At 39.1% G+C, this 14,757-nt stretch overlaps 1 protein-coding gene across 4 annotated transcripts in view; it reads left to right on the top strand.

Moving 5' to 3' along the window:
• Positions 1-14,757, top strand: part of LAPTM4B (lysosomal protein transmembrane 4 beta) — a 62,040-nt gene that overhangs the window by 31,843 nt on the left and 15,440 nt on the right. For all 4 annotated transcript variants that reach the window (XM_027561478.1, XM_027561477.1, XM_027561476.1 and 1 more), the window contains exons 3-6: positions 1,223-1,296; positions 1,630-1,752; positions 4,750-4,848; positions 9,374-9,469. In XM_027561478.1, the coding sequence (XP_027417279.1) occupies positions 1,223-1,296; positions 1,630-1,752; positions 4,750-4,848; positions 9,374-9,469 (392 nt within the window). The remainder of the gene's footprint in view (positions 1-1,222; positions 1,297-1,629; positions 1,753-4,749; positions 4,849-9,373; positions 9,470-14,757) is intronic.

Below are 14,757 nucleotides of genomic sequence, written 5' to 3'. Positions count from 1 at the left end.
TACAGTGCAAGTACATAAGTCATTTTAAATTTCTTAGTAGCCTCATTTAAAAAGGTAACTCAAATAGGTGATTGCCTTTAATAATATATTTAACTCAGTATATCCCTAATAGTACTTCACCTTGTCATCAGGATAAAAATGATCAACGAGATAGTTTAATTTTTTGTATACTAAGGCCTTGAAATCTGGAGGACATGTCAGTCTTAGAACACATCTTATTTTAGATTGGCTGCAGTTCAAGGGCTCAGTGCCCACGTGTGGCATGCCACCTTCTCCATGCAGTAGTGAACGAGACATAGAGACTCATTTTTGTCAGGAAGGTTCCTCTAGCAGAGGAAGAGAGACAGTCCATAAGCACCAAATATAAGTAAGACGGTAGTGATGTGTTCTGTCAAGAAAATACAGCAGTCGTGTGGGCATGACTGGGAGGCCCCGTTAGCCAGGATGACCAGCGAAGATCTCCTGGAGGTGTTGCGCCAAGACCTGAGTGATTGTAAAGGCAAAAGCTGATCGTGTGAAAATACGACACATTACAGGGCCAGTGTGAGGCCCTGAAATGGGGTGATTCTGCTGTGTTCAGTGAACTCGGTGATACGGCTGGATTAGGGTAAGCAGAAGAAAACGTGGGAGGAGATGAGAGAGGCCGGCAGGTTCTAGACTGAACACAGACATACAGGCCTTGACAAGAAATTGAGGTTTTTGAGTGAGATAGGAAGCCTGTGCGAAGTTTTAATAGGGGTCCGAGACACATGAGATGGTAAAATACAAGTTAGATACCTATTTGTTAAAAGAATACCTCCGTTTTTAGGTATATAATTCAGTGCACCAGAAGACCAAGCTGTTTAATATATACAGATATGTTTATATATATATATTTAATACAGATGTAGATATATTTAATATCTGTTAAATATATATATATATAATATCTATTAAATATGTTAAATCGATTTAATATATCTATAAATAGAGTCAAACACCACTGAGCGACCGACACATATTTTATATAGACGTATAAACACGATTTAAGGAGGACATCTTTCAGGCACTTTGCTTCCGTTATCATCTTGTTAAATTCCAAAGGAATGCTGGTGATGTACTTAGTATAAAGTTCTTGTCTGTAATTGGTTTATAAACAAAATGCCTTTGAAGAATGACTAAAAAATGTTAAAACAGTGGAGCTACAACTGATTTTCTTTCTTTCTTAAAAAACTTTTGACAGACATGTGCATTGCCATCGCGATTTCTGTTCTCATGATCCTTATCTGTGCCATGGCTACGTACGGCGCATACAAGGTAAGCAGCTTGGAAACAAGGTCCTGGGCCTTTTCCTCCATCTCTTACACGTGTTATCTGTGCTGCCGTCTGTAAGAAGTAAGTTATGGTTGTTCCCAGTTGCCTGTAGGAATCTTTGGAAGTTTAAATCTCTTGTTAATGTTACATGGAAAACCAGTGTTATAGTCTCAGAATCGTTCACTGGAGGCTTTTGTGTGGTTTATCAAGTTGCCATCATGACCCGCCTTAATGTATTTATACTTCTCCATTTCCCTTCATATTAAGATTTCTCTGAATTAAAATAATGTTTTGTAATACCAAGCATACTAACACACTCTTCTCTCTTCTGTTCAGCAACGCGCAGCCTGGATCATCCCATTCTTCTGCTACCAGATCTTTGATTTTGCCCTCAACACCTTGGTTGCGGTCACCGTACTTGTTTATCCAAACTCCATCCAGGAATACATACGACAGCTGGTATGTGACCTTCAAAATCGCAATGTCTCTTCGTGACATCCAAGAGACATCCCTATCTTTGGTCAGGATCGGGATAAAAAGGAAGTAAGAGATAAACATACACATAATAATTTGTGAATTTTTAACTTGGATCTGAGATTAGAGATTTTCGAATAAAGATTTTTAAATTTCTTAGAATGCTTTTCACCCACTCCAGTGTTCTTGCCTGGAGAATCCCAGGGATGGGGGAACCTGGTGGGCTGCCATCTGTGGGGTCGCACAGAGTTGGACACGACTGAAGCGACTTAGCAGCAGCAGAATGCTTTTTGAGAAAACTTAACCCCCTGAGGTAGATCAGTGGTGATGACCGTATTAGAGGTACCTACCTAATTTACAAGCTGCTTACTAATTGTCTAGTTTTGTAAAATGCAATTTGCTCAGTTATCAGCAGAGGGTAGCTTTTTGCCTCTGCTGTGTATGGAAAATACATGGGAAACTTGATATACACTGGTTCTCACACTTAATTTGACTGTAGAACCCCTTTCTTCCTCCAGCTTCTTTTTGAGGCTGGTTTTCTATTAAATGTCCTTTGTGACCTTATGAGTGAATATGGGTGGCTTGCTATTAAGAAGCTCATGGAGGGTGTGAGGTTAGAATACATCCATGCCTTCACGTTTTAAAATTGTTGTGTTTTAAATTAAAATGTATATGAAAATGTAATTTCTTCAAAATCAAAAATGTTTTAAATGGAGAGAATGTTCAGTCTTTGGAGGTTGTAATAGTAGTGTCTGAGCATGGGGGAAGAAGCAGGTTGTTTACTGGGATGAAGATACAAGACTGGGGGTTTGATGTGGTAACAGGTCAAGAAGGTCAGTGGAAAAGAGACGTGGCGGGGAGGGAGGCAGGCCAGAAGTGTGGCAACAGGAGTTCCTGATCTTTCGGGGGCCTGCCTGGATCACGTGGCTAGTGCTCAGTGGACCACGTATGAAAAGTCTCTAGAGTATCAGGTGGTCATTGCTGTAGGAAATAGCTTCTTTCTGCTTCTTAGAAAACAGGTCTGTGTTTTCATAGAGTGTAGTGTCAAGGAAATTTTGGTGTTTTCCCATGAGCTAACTTAACATATTATTTCTTGTGATAACAGCCCGGTGTTTCTGCGTGAGGGGGTTTCCACGTGACCTGCAGGTTGTAGAACTACCACTCTCTGTAAGGACTTGGGCTTGACTCTGTAGTGATCGTCTGGCACTGAGCTCCTAGCGTCACCTGGGAATTGTGGAGGAAATAGGATTGCCGCGTAGCCCGCCACGTGAGGGGGTTGGGAAGGTGTGTCATGAGGTAGAGGACATTGAGGCAAGTCGTGACTGTAGTTCTGACCTCTGTAAGGTTTATAAGGAGGAGAAAGGCAGGCATTTAGAGCACTCCTGATGCTCCCCAGGCTTCCTGTCACGCACGCATCGTGCAGTCACTCTGTACTCACTTGTAAAAAACGTTAGCGACGCTGACGGTGATCCTAGTATCAGTTTAGAGAATCACTATCTACTTCTTATGTGTAAGTATAAACCAAATTATACAAGTAGGTATCTTCTGAATGTCCTTCTTGAAGATCCGTGTGGGCGGAACGAGCCAGGGCTCCGGGTTATCACAGTGCCTAAGCGGCAGTCAGCAGTGAAAGGGGGCGTCAGACTTGCCCCGATACTGCGGCTCTTGTTGACAAGTTGAGATACAGTGAGTCTGGGAGACTTGTCTGAGAAGGCTGATGGAGAGAAGTCCCAGTGCCTGCTCTTTTCATGTGGAGCCTTGTAAAACACAGATAAAGTAAGCTGTGCATGTGTTTTATAGGTCTTAACTGGATATAGAAACCACGTTCAGATTTGTGGGGTAAAGAGTGTAAAAGATATTTGTGGAAAAGGTCTCACCCACTTTAATCCCATTTCCCACACATACCTCCCCCGCCCCCCATGTTTCTGGAAACAGTAAGATTTCATGTTGGTCTTGTAAACAACATCCATTTATTTTCTTCTTAACCCTTTGAGATCAGTACTACAGACAGCCCTTTCAGGTTCCAAGGGGCAAGGGCCCTTTTGATGAGCTGATCACAAGGAATGACTTAGATTTTATTTCTTAGGTATTTTGCCAGAATGGAAGGGGACTTTGAAAACCGGTGGGTGAGGGTCCCCCTGGAGAGGGCCAGCCACATGAGTCACGAGTTTTCTCCTTTGTTAAGTCTCAGATTACTGCTGAAGTGGGATGCAAACACACAGTATTGGGTGACGGGGAGAGATGAAGGGTGACCACACACGGAGCTGCCTTCCACATACGCTGTCTAAGCCGATTACCATGAGAGCGTTGATCTGTGCTGAGCACATGGTTTATGGTGATGTCCTGTCATTCCCAGGAACTATATATAGTAGCAGATTTAAGTCCTCCTAAAAGGGTTTCCTTTGCCCTGATAGTGAATCAATTTGGTCAGATGGTAGGACTTTTTTTTTTAACGCAAGTATAGTTTATTTATAATGGTAATTTACAGTGTTAATTTCTGCTGTACAGTGAAGGAATTGTTATACATAGATATACATTCTTTTTACTAAAAAAATTTTTTATTGAAGTATACTTGATTTACAGTCTGCCCATCTGCTATTATTCAGCACAGTGACTCAGTTATGCACATACAGAATTCCTTTTTTAAATATTCTTTTCCATTATAGGAAAAGAATATTTTCCTGTATCCAATATCACAAAAGAATATTTTCCTATTTCTAATATCACAGGTTATTGAATATAGTCCCCTGTGCTATACAACAGGACCTTGTCTATCCATTCTGTATGTAATAGTTTTGATTCTTTTTAATGCTGTAAATACGTATTAATACAAGATTCTGCTCTTTGAGAAGTAGCATCAGCAAAAATGCTCTATAAAGAAGGCAGTATTTTATTTTTAAAAGTTATTTTCGATTGTGCTTGGTCTCATTGTTGCGCTTGATAATTAATGAGATTTGCCAATAAGACTCTTCTCTTTTGCAGCCTCCTGATTTTCCTTACAAAGATGATATCATGTCAGTGAATCCTACCTGTTTGGTCCTCATTATTCTTCTGTTCATCAGCATTATCTTGGCTTTTAAGGTAAGCATGAAGATTTTACTTATGCTCTAAATATTATTGAATGTATTCGTGAATGCCACAGAAGTAGGCAAATTTCTGTCTGTTTATTATCTTGCTTTAAATTTCTGAACTGCTTTTTGAATTCCTAACAGTTTTGTTCCTTCTCTTATCTGTATGACAGAAATAAACACTCACCAAACTTAACACAGGCCAACTCGAGGTTATTCTCAAATTTGTTTGGATGTGAATAAATGAATGTTGTGCATTTATGCAGTGTGTATTATGTACCATAGCATCCATTACTATGTCTCAGTACACATTGCTTTGTAATGTGATTTTTAAAAAATATTTTTTTCCACATTTAACTTTTCAAAGTTTTTTTAGTTGAAGGGTAATTGCTTTACAGAATTTTGTGGGTTTTTTTGTCATTTGTATTTTAAAATGTAATAAACTTTGAACATTATATTCTGTAACAATGTATTAGATAAACTTAGCAGTTTTATAAATTAGTTGTTTTTGGACATTGAGATAGTTTCTACTTTTTTTACTTCTAAATAGTACTGCAATGAATATATTAAATTAAATGTATCTTTTGTATACTTACACATTTATTTCCTCAAGATGTATTTCTTGAAATTAGAAGGCTGTGCATAATTTGAAGGTTTTCTGTAGGTTATCAGATTGCCCTCCCCTAAAGTTGAATGACTCAACACTCCCTGCAGCCATATTTCCCTCACCTTCAGCAACTGAGTGGCCTCTAGCTTTTTCATCTTTGTAAATCTGGTAATAAAAGCATCATAATTATTGGAACTTGAATGCTACTAAGTAGAAAATTCCCAGGTTAGACTTTGACGTTTTAATTCTGAGTATCTTTCATTGTCTTTGATTAGGTATAAAGTTACCCGGTTCTTTAAAAATCAGGCCTCAGTGAGCTTGAATAAGCTGCGTTTCGGGAGCAGAGTCATAGCAATTTGTTGAAGAGGAGTAGAAAGAAAATGATTCATTGAAAGTCACTTAGGTCTGCATTTTCTGTCCATAGAGCACACTCTGCATTTTTTGATACTGCACGTATGGTTTAGTGGTGAGGATTTGGGTGAATTTTATAGACGGATGTTGAGGCTTACCGCCCCTGCAGCTCCTGCCCCCACACCCCAGATTGCTGACTGCTCAGTCAGCCCCAGACCACCCCTGGCATGAGGCTTCGGACTGTCAAATCCCACCCCTTGAGCTTTGTCACTGAAGGCTGGATTCCTCTTTAGCTTCTGCCCTATTGAAGCCCTTCAGCCATGCCTTCCTATATAATCTGTGTCTATTAATTCCAGATTTTCTCATTTTTACCTGCAAGAAGGTTAATCTGACCAAGCTACCCTGTGCCATTGCCTAGAAACTGCTCTTTAAAAATGCATTTTTATTGTGTAGCCATTGACATTTTTATTGGAAACGCTTACTTCAGATTTTGAGTCAGAGGACCTAGATTTAGCTTCAGTCACTGCTGTCTCCAGTTGTGTGACCAGAGCCTCGGTTTCTTCCTTTACTTAACAGCAGTGATAGCTACGGAAACATTCTGTAGGGGGACGGTGAGGTTAAATGAGCTGATGGGAAGGTGCATCACTCACTCACTTATCCGGTAAAGCCCCCGCGTGCCAGGCCACGTCTTAGGTGATGGTGTAGGTGTCGTGCTTTTATCAGTTGCAAATCATAGTGATCTAATAAAAGGCTTCATACAAATTGTCCACAGCACTGTCTCCAACCTGTGAGTGATGTGTTACACGTAATAATTATAAAACTGTGTGTTTATGTGTTCTCTACTAACCAGGTTGCATTTCCTTGAGAACACAGATCCTACCTTCATTTTCCTCTCCCTTGTGGAGACTCAGTAATTGTTAAAAAGAAAATGTGAATACATCTATGTTTTGTGCTTTCACATATCCGTTTGCCTGATTAGTAGCTCTCACAACCTAAATTCACTGTTAGACTCTTCAGTAAGTTTTATTGCTAGTGGTCTCTGGGAGCCCAAGTAGGACTTGAGTCAGTTTCACTTTGTCCTTGGTTGGCAAGTAACAACGCTTACCACCTAGCTCCAAAGAAACGACGGGTGTACTTAATCCTGTCAGTGCACGTTCATGTCTTTTTTTTTTTTAACATTTTAATTTTTTAGTAAACTTTTGGCTGTGCCGGGTCTTACTGCTTTGCACGGGCTTTCTCTAGTTACAGTGAGCTGGGGCTACTCTTCGTTGCCATGCACGTTCTTATCATTGTGATGGCTTCTCTGGTTGTGAAGCACAAGTTCTAGGCGCACGGGCTTCAGTGGTTACAGCTGGCAGGCTCAGGAGTTGCAGCCTGTGGGCTCTAGGTCGTGGGCTCAGTGCTTGTGGTGCATGGGCTTAGTTGCTCTGCGCCATGTGAAATCTTGCCGGACCAGGGATCAAACCTTGTGTCCCCTGCATTGGCAGGCAGATTCGTATCCACTGCACCCCAAATATTTAATTCTTTAATCAAGATTACAGAAATGTCCAACGGAAGTAAGTTTACTGAAGTAAGTTATTGGGGTTTTAGAGACATCAGGCCAATTTTTCTCCTATGGGAGTGTTGAGTGAGTGTGTGTTCCAAGCGTTGCAAGGGGCCCCCAAGAGTGCAGAGGCCCCAGACACTAAGTACTTCCCCTCCAGGTTTAACCTTCAGTTGGAGATTGATCATTTTGGAGGCCTCATGTCAGAAAGAGTTCTTGCCTTAAAAAGAACCTTCTGTTCACTGCTAAAATGGTGGACAACTTCTTGCACAGGACACAACAGAAAATGTTCAAGCATTCCTTTTTGATTTGTGTTAAAATTCTCAATGAGTCTAGGGTTTTTTGTTTTTGCTTTATGGAGAAGCAAGAACATTGTTGGGTTTACGTGTAAATTGAACGTACTGTGTGTACAACGTTCAAGAAAAATACCCTTTCCGTCTCTTTCTCATTGTTCTCTGGTTTCAGATTACTGCCATTCAGAAAACATTTTACTAAAATAGCATTACACAATAAATAACATTTTCATCTTAACATTATCACACAAAGTTTAACTGCTGGAAATAATAACCCCCAAGTACAAAATGCAGTTTCAGACAGCTTTCTAAGTACACAACAGAGTGTTCACCTCACTCTGCTGAAAAGTGTTGACACGTACCCCATTTGTTCTTTAAATGTCTTTTTTTGTAAAGCAACTTTGAGATATAATTCACATGTCATGTTCTCCTATATATAGATATTCTCATATATATATATATATATATATACATCTCCTAAAGTTCTCCCATTTAAATGTACAATCCAGTGGTTTTCAGTATATTCACAGAGTTGTATAAACACAGCTCAGTGGTTAAACAGTGTAATTTTGGAACATTTTTACCACTTGAGGATTTCCCTCACCCCCATCCCCTGCTCCTGGTAACCACTAATCTGCTTTGTGTCCCTGTGGATTTGCCTATTCTGGACTTTTCATGTAAATGGAATCGTACAATGCTTAGTCCTTTGAGACTGGCTGCTTTGACATTTCCAGGGTTCATCCATGCCGTAGCGTGTATCAGAAGTTTCTCTCTTGCTGAATAATATTCCATTGTTTAAACATCATACAATGGAATATTTTGTTTGTCCAGTCTTGACAGATACTTGGATTGTTTTACTCTTGATATTATGGATAACACAAGCTTTTGTGTGGACATAACGTCTTCGTTTCTCTTGGGTATATACCTCAGAGTGAACTCTCCAGGTCATGTGGTAACTATTTAAACTTTAGAGAAACTTGCAGACTGTTCTCCACATGGCACCATTTTACATTCTCAACAGCAATGTAGGAGGCTCCATTTTCTCCATATCTTTAAACGTCTTTTAATCAAAGAATTTCAAAGCTAGAAAGGGCCTTTAAAATCATTTCGTCTTAATCTAATTACCCATGATGGGAATGAAAGTGCAAAGAGTTCATATTTTAAACATTTCCCATGAGCTCATGCTTTATTTCTAGTATGTCTTTATTTTGAACCTGAATTGTAATGATCCTCTTTGGATAGTTCATTATGAAAATGGAAATGTTTTAGTGAATTTTATTGACCATGAAGCAGATTGACATGCTATGAACCTCTTTTTTTTTTTAAGTTGACTTGTATAATAAAATTATATATAATGATGCAGAGTAAAAATCCCAATGATGCAGAGTTAAAATGTGATGAGAATTGGCTAATGAAGTGGTTGTTCTGTAACTCTGAGGGGCAATCAATATTTGTAGAGAATGCTGCTTTCACTCCCTTTTCTTGGAAATTTTCTCCTACTTCGGCCCAGTTCTCCTCATCACCTTCTGCATGGGGTGGTGGAATAAGGCTGTAGTGTCACCTTGGGCCAGAAAGTTACTGTACCCAAAATTTGTAATTTTAAAGGTGTTTTGGCTTAGTAGAGTTAATGTGTGTTTACAATTTATGTAAATAAACGTTTTGCAATGTGGCTTTATCCATGGTGATATTTTAAATTATCTGAAGTTTGAAAATTAAGGTCCTAATAATGACTGCTTATTTGCAGGGTTACTTGATTAGCTGTGTTTGGAACTGCTACCGATATATCAATGGCAGGAACTCCTCTGATGTCCTGGTTTATGTTACCAGCAACGACACTACGGTAGGTCTGATTTCGCTTCACAAGGAGATCTCCACATGCCCCTTATATGATGCCTTCTCCGCGTTTCTAGTGTTTGCTGCTTTTTTCACTGTTGTTGAGACATATTCATGAGTTGCTTAGTCATCAAAGGATTCATAGTTGAATGGAATGTATTTTGTTTTCCTTATAGCATATTAAAATCTAGATGGCTGAGCTTTTGATTCACTTAAAAATTATTACAAATAGATAATATGTGCCTCTCCACATTTGTGTATCTTAAACTTGCATTATTAAACCATGGTAGATAACTCTAGTTATCGATTCTGTATGACTATATACCTTCTCCTTTGACATGTGAAATTAAACTTAAAAAATGTGATAGTATAGGTAGAACAAATAGCAGAGCTTATTGCATTTTAAAGTCTTAGGCTGTACCAACTGAGTTAGCCAGCTGATGGAGTTTACTGTGTTTTTAAAACTTGTCCTGTATATTTAAGCTTTAGTAAAAGAATTGAGATGATCTCTGTTATTCATACTTAAATTTTCCAAACCTGTTAAGTATGATTTTGGGCAACACGTCTTCACTGGAAGTGTCTTTAAAAAATCATTGGTCCTTTATGTAAATGATCTTGCCTGCCTCGTGGTAAAAGGACAAGCCCCCTAGATACTACCCTTCTGTGTCTCCATCACTGTGCCTGATGCACTGCTCGATACAGGTATGGAATGCTGAATGGAAGGATGGTGAGGAATGCTGAATGGAAGCATGGTGATGGGTGACATGAACATGAGGGATGGGTCCTGGGATGGGTCCAGGTGGATGGGATTGGAGTTGATGGAATGGACAGAACAGATGAAAGGATAGAGATGATGTGTCTGTTCTAAACTAGAATGGAGTTTTTTTTTTTGGTTTTGTTTTTTAAATTGTTGTCACTTGCTCATTCTGGCCTTACTGAAATAATTTAGCCTGTTCCTAACTTGATTTCCTCCTGTATCAAATGGGGATAAAACCAGTTTAGTTCAGTCGCTCAGTCATGTCCGACTCTTTGCCACCCCATGAATTGCAGCACTCCGGGCCTCCCTGTCCATCACCAACTCCCGGAGTTCACTCAGACTCACGTCCATCGAGTCGGTGATGCCATCCAGCCATCTCATCCTCTGTTGTCCCCTTCTCCTCTTGCCCCCAATCCCTCCCAGCATCAGTCTTTGCCAATGAGTCAGTTCTTTGCATGAGGTGGCCAAAGTACTGGACTTTCAGCTTCAGCATCATTCCTTCCAAACAACTTCAGACCTTATAGTAAATACACAGGTGCTAGCTGGTATCACTGATACGTATGTGGAATTTCTGCAAGAAAGAGTATTTTATGTGAAGAGTTTTCCTAAGTCCTCAGTTAGCAGGTGTCAACTTGAGTCAGAAATGCATGAGCAGCGGTTTAAGGAGAGGCTTCACTATGATCAGATGCGCTAACCCAGCGTGCCCTTTGGGACACCTGCAAAGTCGTGTGCACTCATCACAGGGAAACACGTTCTGCCTAGCAAACCTTTAACCTTCAGAGAATTCCTTTTGGGTCAGTACGTCTCTTTAAAAAAATAACTTCACAATTACTGTAACTTTTTTTTTTAACTTTTAATTTTATATTGGAGTGTGAGTTGTGACAGTTTTAGGTGGATAGCAAAGAGACTCAGTGGTTCACTTACACACATCTGTTCTTCCCCAAACGCCCCTCCCATCCAGTCTGCCACATAACACAGTTAAGCATGTTTTCCTTCTCTCTCAGTTTCTAGGGTATTAGTTACCTATCAATATCTTTCTATTTTCCCTTTAAAAACACATCTCAGAATACATTCATTGTCCCGCTGAACTAGTAAAAAAGTTTGAGATTTGGGGATTTGAGAAACCAGTAAAGTTGCTAAACAAGCAAGATATTATCAGAGCCTCATCCTAAATATTATGAATGTGTGGGACTTTTATTACCTCCATTTTTGAAAAGTATTTCAGAGAAGATAATTCCCATATTGTATGTGTTTGTTTGGATGTACTTTTGGTGGTTTTTCATAGCTTTTTGAAGGGTTTTGTGTGTGAATAATATGTATATATATGTATGTATGTATATATCATACATATATATATATATATTACTTGTACATATATATACACACACACATACATATGTTTTGCGTATTTTTAGTAGAAGCAAAGCAGAAGGGCTTCATAGATAGATATACCTCAGATCAAAGGATATTCTTGAAAATTGTAAAAATTGCGGTGCCTAGAGAATTTAAGAATCATGAGGGAGTCCCTAAAATGCGTCCAACTAGCTTTTTAGAGGACGCTTTTATTTTCTGTTCTTTGAGATTCAGAATTAGGTAAGAATTAACAGGTACGTTTTATTTAGGGTTCAATGCACTCAGAAATGCAATGGCACCCCACTCCAGTACTCTTGCCTGGAAAATCCCATGGACAGAGGAGCCTGGTGGGCTGTAGTCCATGGGGTCACTAGGAGTCGGACACGACTGAGCGACTTCCCTTTCACTTTTCACTTTCACGCATTGGAGGAGGCAGTGGCACCCCACTCCGGTACTCTTGCCTGGAGAATCCCAGGGACAGCGGAGCCTGGTGGGCTGCCATCTCTGGGGTCACACAGATTTGGACACGACTGAAGTGACTTAGCAGCAGCACTCAAAAATAGTTGTACTTAAAAAAAAAATTGTTGAGACATCCCAGCTCTTCTAATAATAGGCCTTTATTCAGAAAGATTTCCAACTTGGCAGTAGTTAATAGTAGCTAGGATTTGGGACCATGGACTGGTGCCAGCTGTGATTCTTCCTGGTGTGTTGACAGAACGTCCTGGGGGAATCGCTCCATGGTGGTTATTGGTCATTATCTTAGGCATTCTCTATCAACTTGCCATTTTTAAGATAAGGAAACTGATGATATGTTTTTACTTTTCTCAAAATTCCCAGTGACCCTTCCCCTCTCCTTTTTTTTTTTAAATGAATGGTATTCCTGGGAAAGGGACATATATCATTTCTCATACCTTGCATGGATAACACAAGATAGGGATAGATCACCATCTAAAATCTCAGCTTTCTGGCAGTGTTTTTAAAGAGTGTGTGTGTGTGTGTTTTTTTTTTAAATAATGGTATTGTGAGTATTATTCTAAAGAGTCCTTATTATATCTAAAATAACATCCTTAACATCATAAAATATCCAGTATGTATTTAGATTTTCAGTTGCTTCATGTTAATTTTCCTGGCAGTTTATTTGCAACAGGATCTGTGGGTCAGTATATATTTTAAGACTTGATACTTTTTTTTTTTAAAGAAATAACTTTGGGCCACAAACTAGATTTAACTTGATTGCATAGCTCTAATACAGTTCTCTGTATTTCCAATAGGTTAGTTGTTGGATCAAAGGACTTCTTATATTTCCATATTCCTTGTTTGCAAGACTATAGTTGATGCATTTGTTCTTCCATCAGGAAGGAGATAACATCTGGTTGATTCTATCTGAGATGTCAGCAGCTACTGATATCAATTCATTAGGAATTGAAATATGATGACATTCTATTATTTTTCATTTATTAGCTGTAATAACCCTATGAAGAAAAACTTTCCCTCACTTTCTGTTTAATTACCTAGTGGTACATAGGCAATGATAAATACATATGATTTTGTTCTCTTTATCAGTTTTCAAACAAGTTGTTCCATAATTTTCTAGTGATGACCAGTGGGGCTTTTTTTTTTTTTAAGTAATAAATGAACTAATGAAAACAGGCCTATAATATTACAGCTGGGGATGTTCTGTTTAAAAAGGACAGCTATTTTGATTAATTTTATCAGTAAGCCTAAATAGTAAAATTTACCTACTGTTCCACATTTTAGACCTCAGTGGAAAAGCAAAATGGTTTTCTAAACAGCTAGTACATTACCTGCCGTCTATGGGGTCGCACAGAATCGGACACGACTGAAGTGACTTAGCAGTAGCAGTACATTACCATCCTTATTAATGCTCAAATTGTGCCATCTTTCCCAGTTAGGGCCTCTTCAAGTTGGCATCTTTATATAACTGGTGCTCTGAGTGCTTCTTTGCTGTCTCACTGACATTGACATTGTTCTAGGCTCACCTTGTCCATATCCTGTCCTAGACCTGGAATCAGCTATTTCTCTAAGGAACCCTGCTTCCTTTCAGTAAGGACCATAATCTGCATTTCTAGGGTTGGAGAATGGATTTTTAAAGAGGACTCTACATATTTAAAGATTGTTTTAACTAGTATTAAAGGAATTCTAGTTAGCTAACTTAAAAAAAAAAATAAAACGACAACAAATATACTGAAGCCTCCCTCTGCACCCTAAATAGGGGTTTGAATGATGTTGTTCTGTCATTTCCCCTGGTCTCCTAGCTTTATTAAGATGTCCTCATAGTGTGTAATAACATATGTTTCCCCGTTGCCCATGTCTTTATTGGGAATCCACATGGACATAATAACACGTCGTGTCTTTCATTTCCTATCAAGTGTTAAGCCAGATGGCTTTTCTCCCAGGCTGAAGAGTCTCAGGGTGACCTCTGTGGGAAGAGAACTGGGGCTCTGGTTGGTAGAAAATAAATGTGCTTCCGTTTTCTTCTCTAAAACAGCACACATATTATTCGGCAAATACCTACTTTTTCAGATACTACTCAGGGAGAATAGAGTTCATTAGATATTGGAGGTTATTCTCTGGGTTAATCATTCTAGTTTCTTAACTAAACCAAAACAAAAATCTTTGAAAGAAACACTTGAAGATAGAGAGGTCACAAGTGCTATTAGTTATAATGTCTCTTGGGGTCTTGGGTTTTTGTTCCCCCCTTGATGCTCTTCCAGCGTATGCGGACTTGGGCTTAGGTCATGTCTGACTCTTCGTGACCCTACGGCCTATATACCTCATCAGGCTTCTCTGTCCGTGGAATTTTCCAGCCAAGACTACTAGAGTGGGTTGCTGTTACCTCCTCCATGATGCTCTTAGGCCAAAAGAAATACCTCATTGTTGATTTCATTAAATAGTCAGGTCCAGACTACTTTTGAGTATTAGGGTAGTACCTAACAGGCTTTGTAGTATTTTACTTGAACATTTAAAATATCCCTTTGAGTCACTGCCATACAATATAGGGTTAGGCACCCTAAAGAGATGCAGTCTTCTCTTTAGAATGTTGTAGAAATCACGTTCTGGATACATACTACATAATGCCACATTCACTCCCCTGCCTTCATCAAAATCAAGCCTTAAGAGAAAGAGCATATTAAAATACTAAACATGTGGATTATAGAAATAGA

The sequence above is a fragment of the Bos indicus x Bos taurus genome, chromosome 14 (assembly GCF_003369695.1).
Source record: "Bos indicus x Bos taurus breed Angus x Brahman F1 hybrid chromosome 14, Bos_hybrid_MaternalHap_v2.0, whole genome shotgun sequence".
Lineage (NCBI taxonomy): Eukaryota > Metazoa > Chordata > Mammalia > Artiodactyla > Bovidae > Bos > Bos indicus x Bos taurus.
This window is presented reverse-complemented; position numbering and strand designations above follow the sequence as displayed.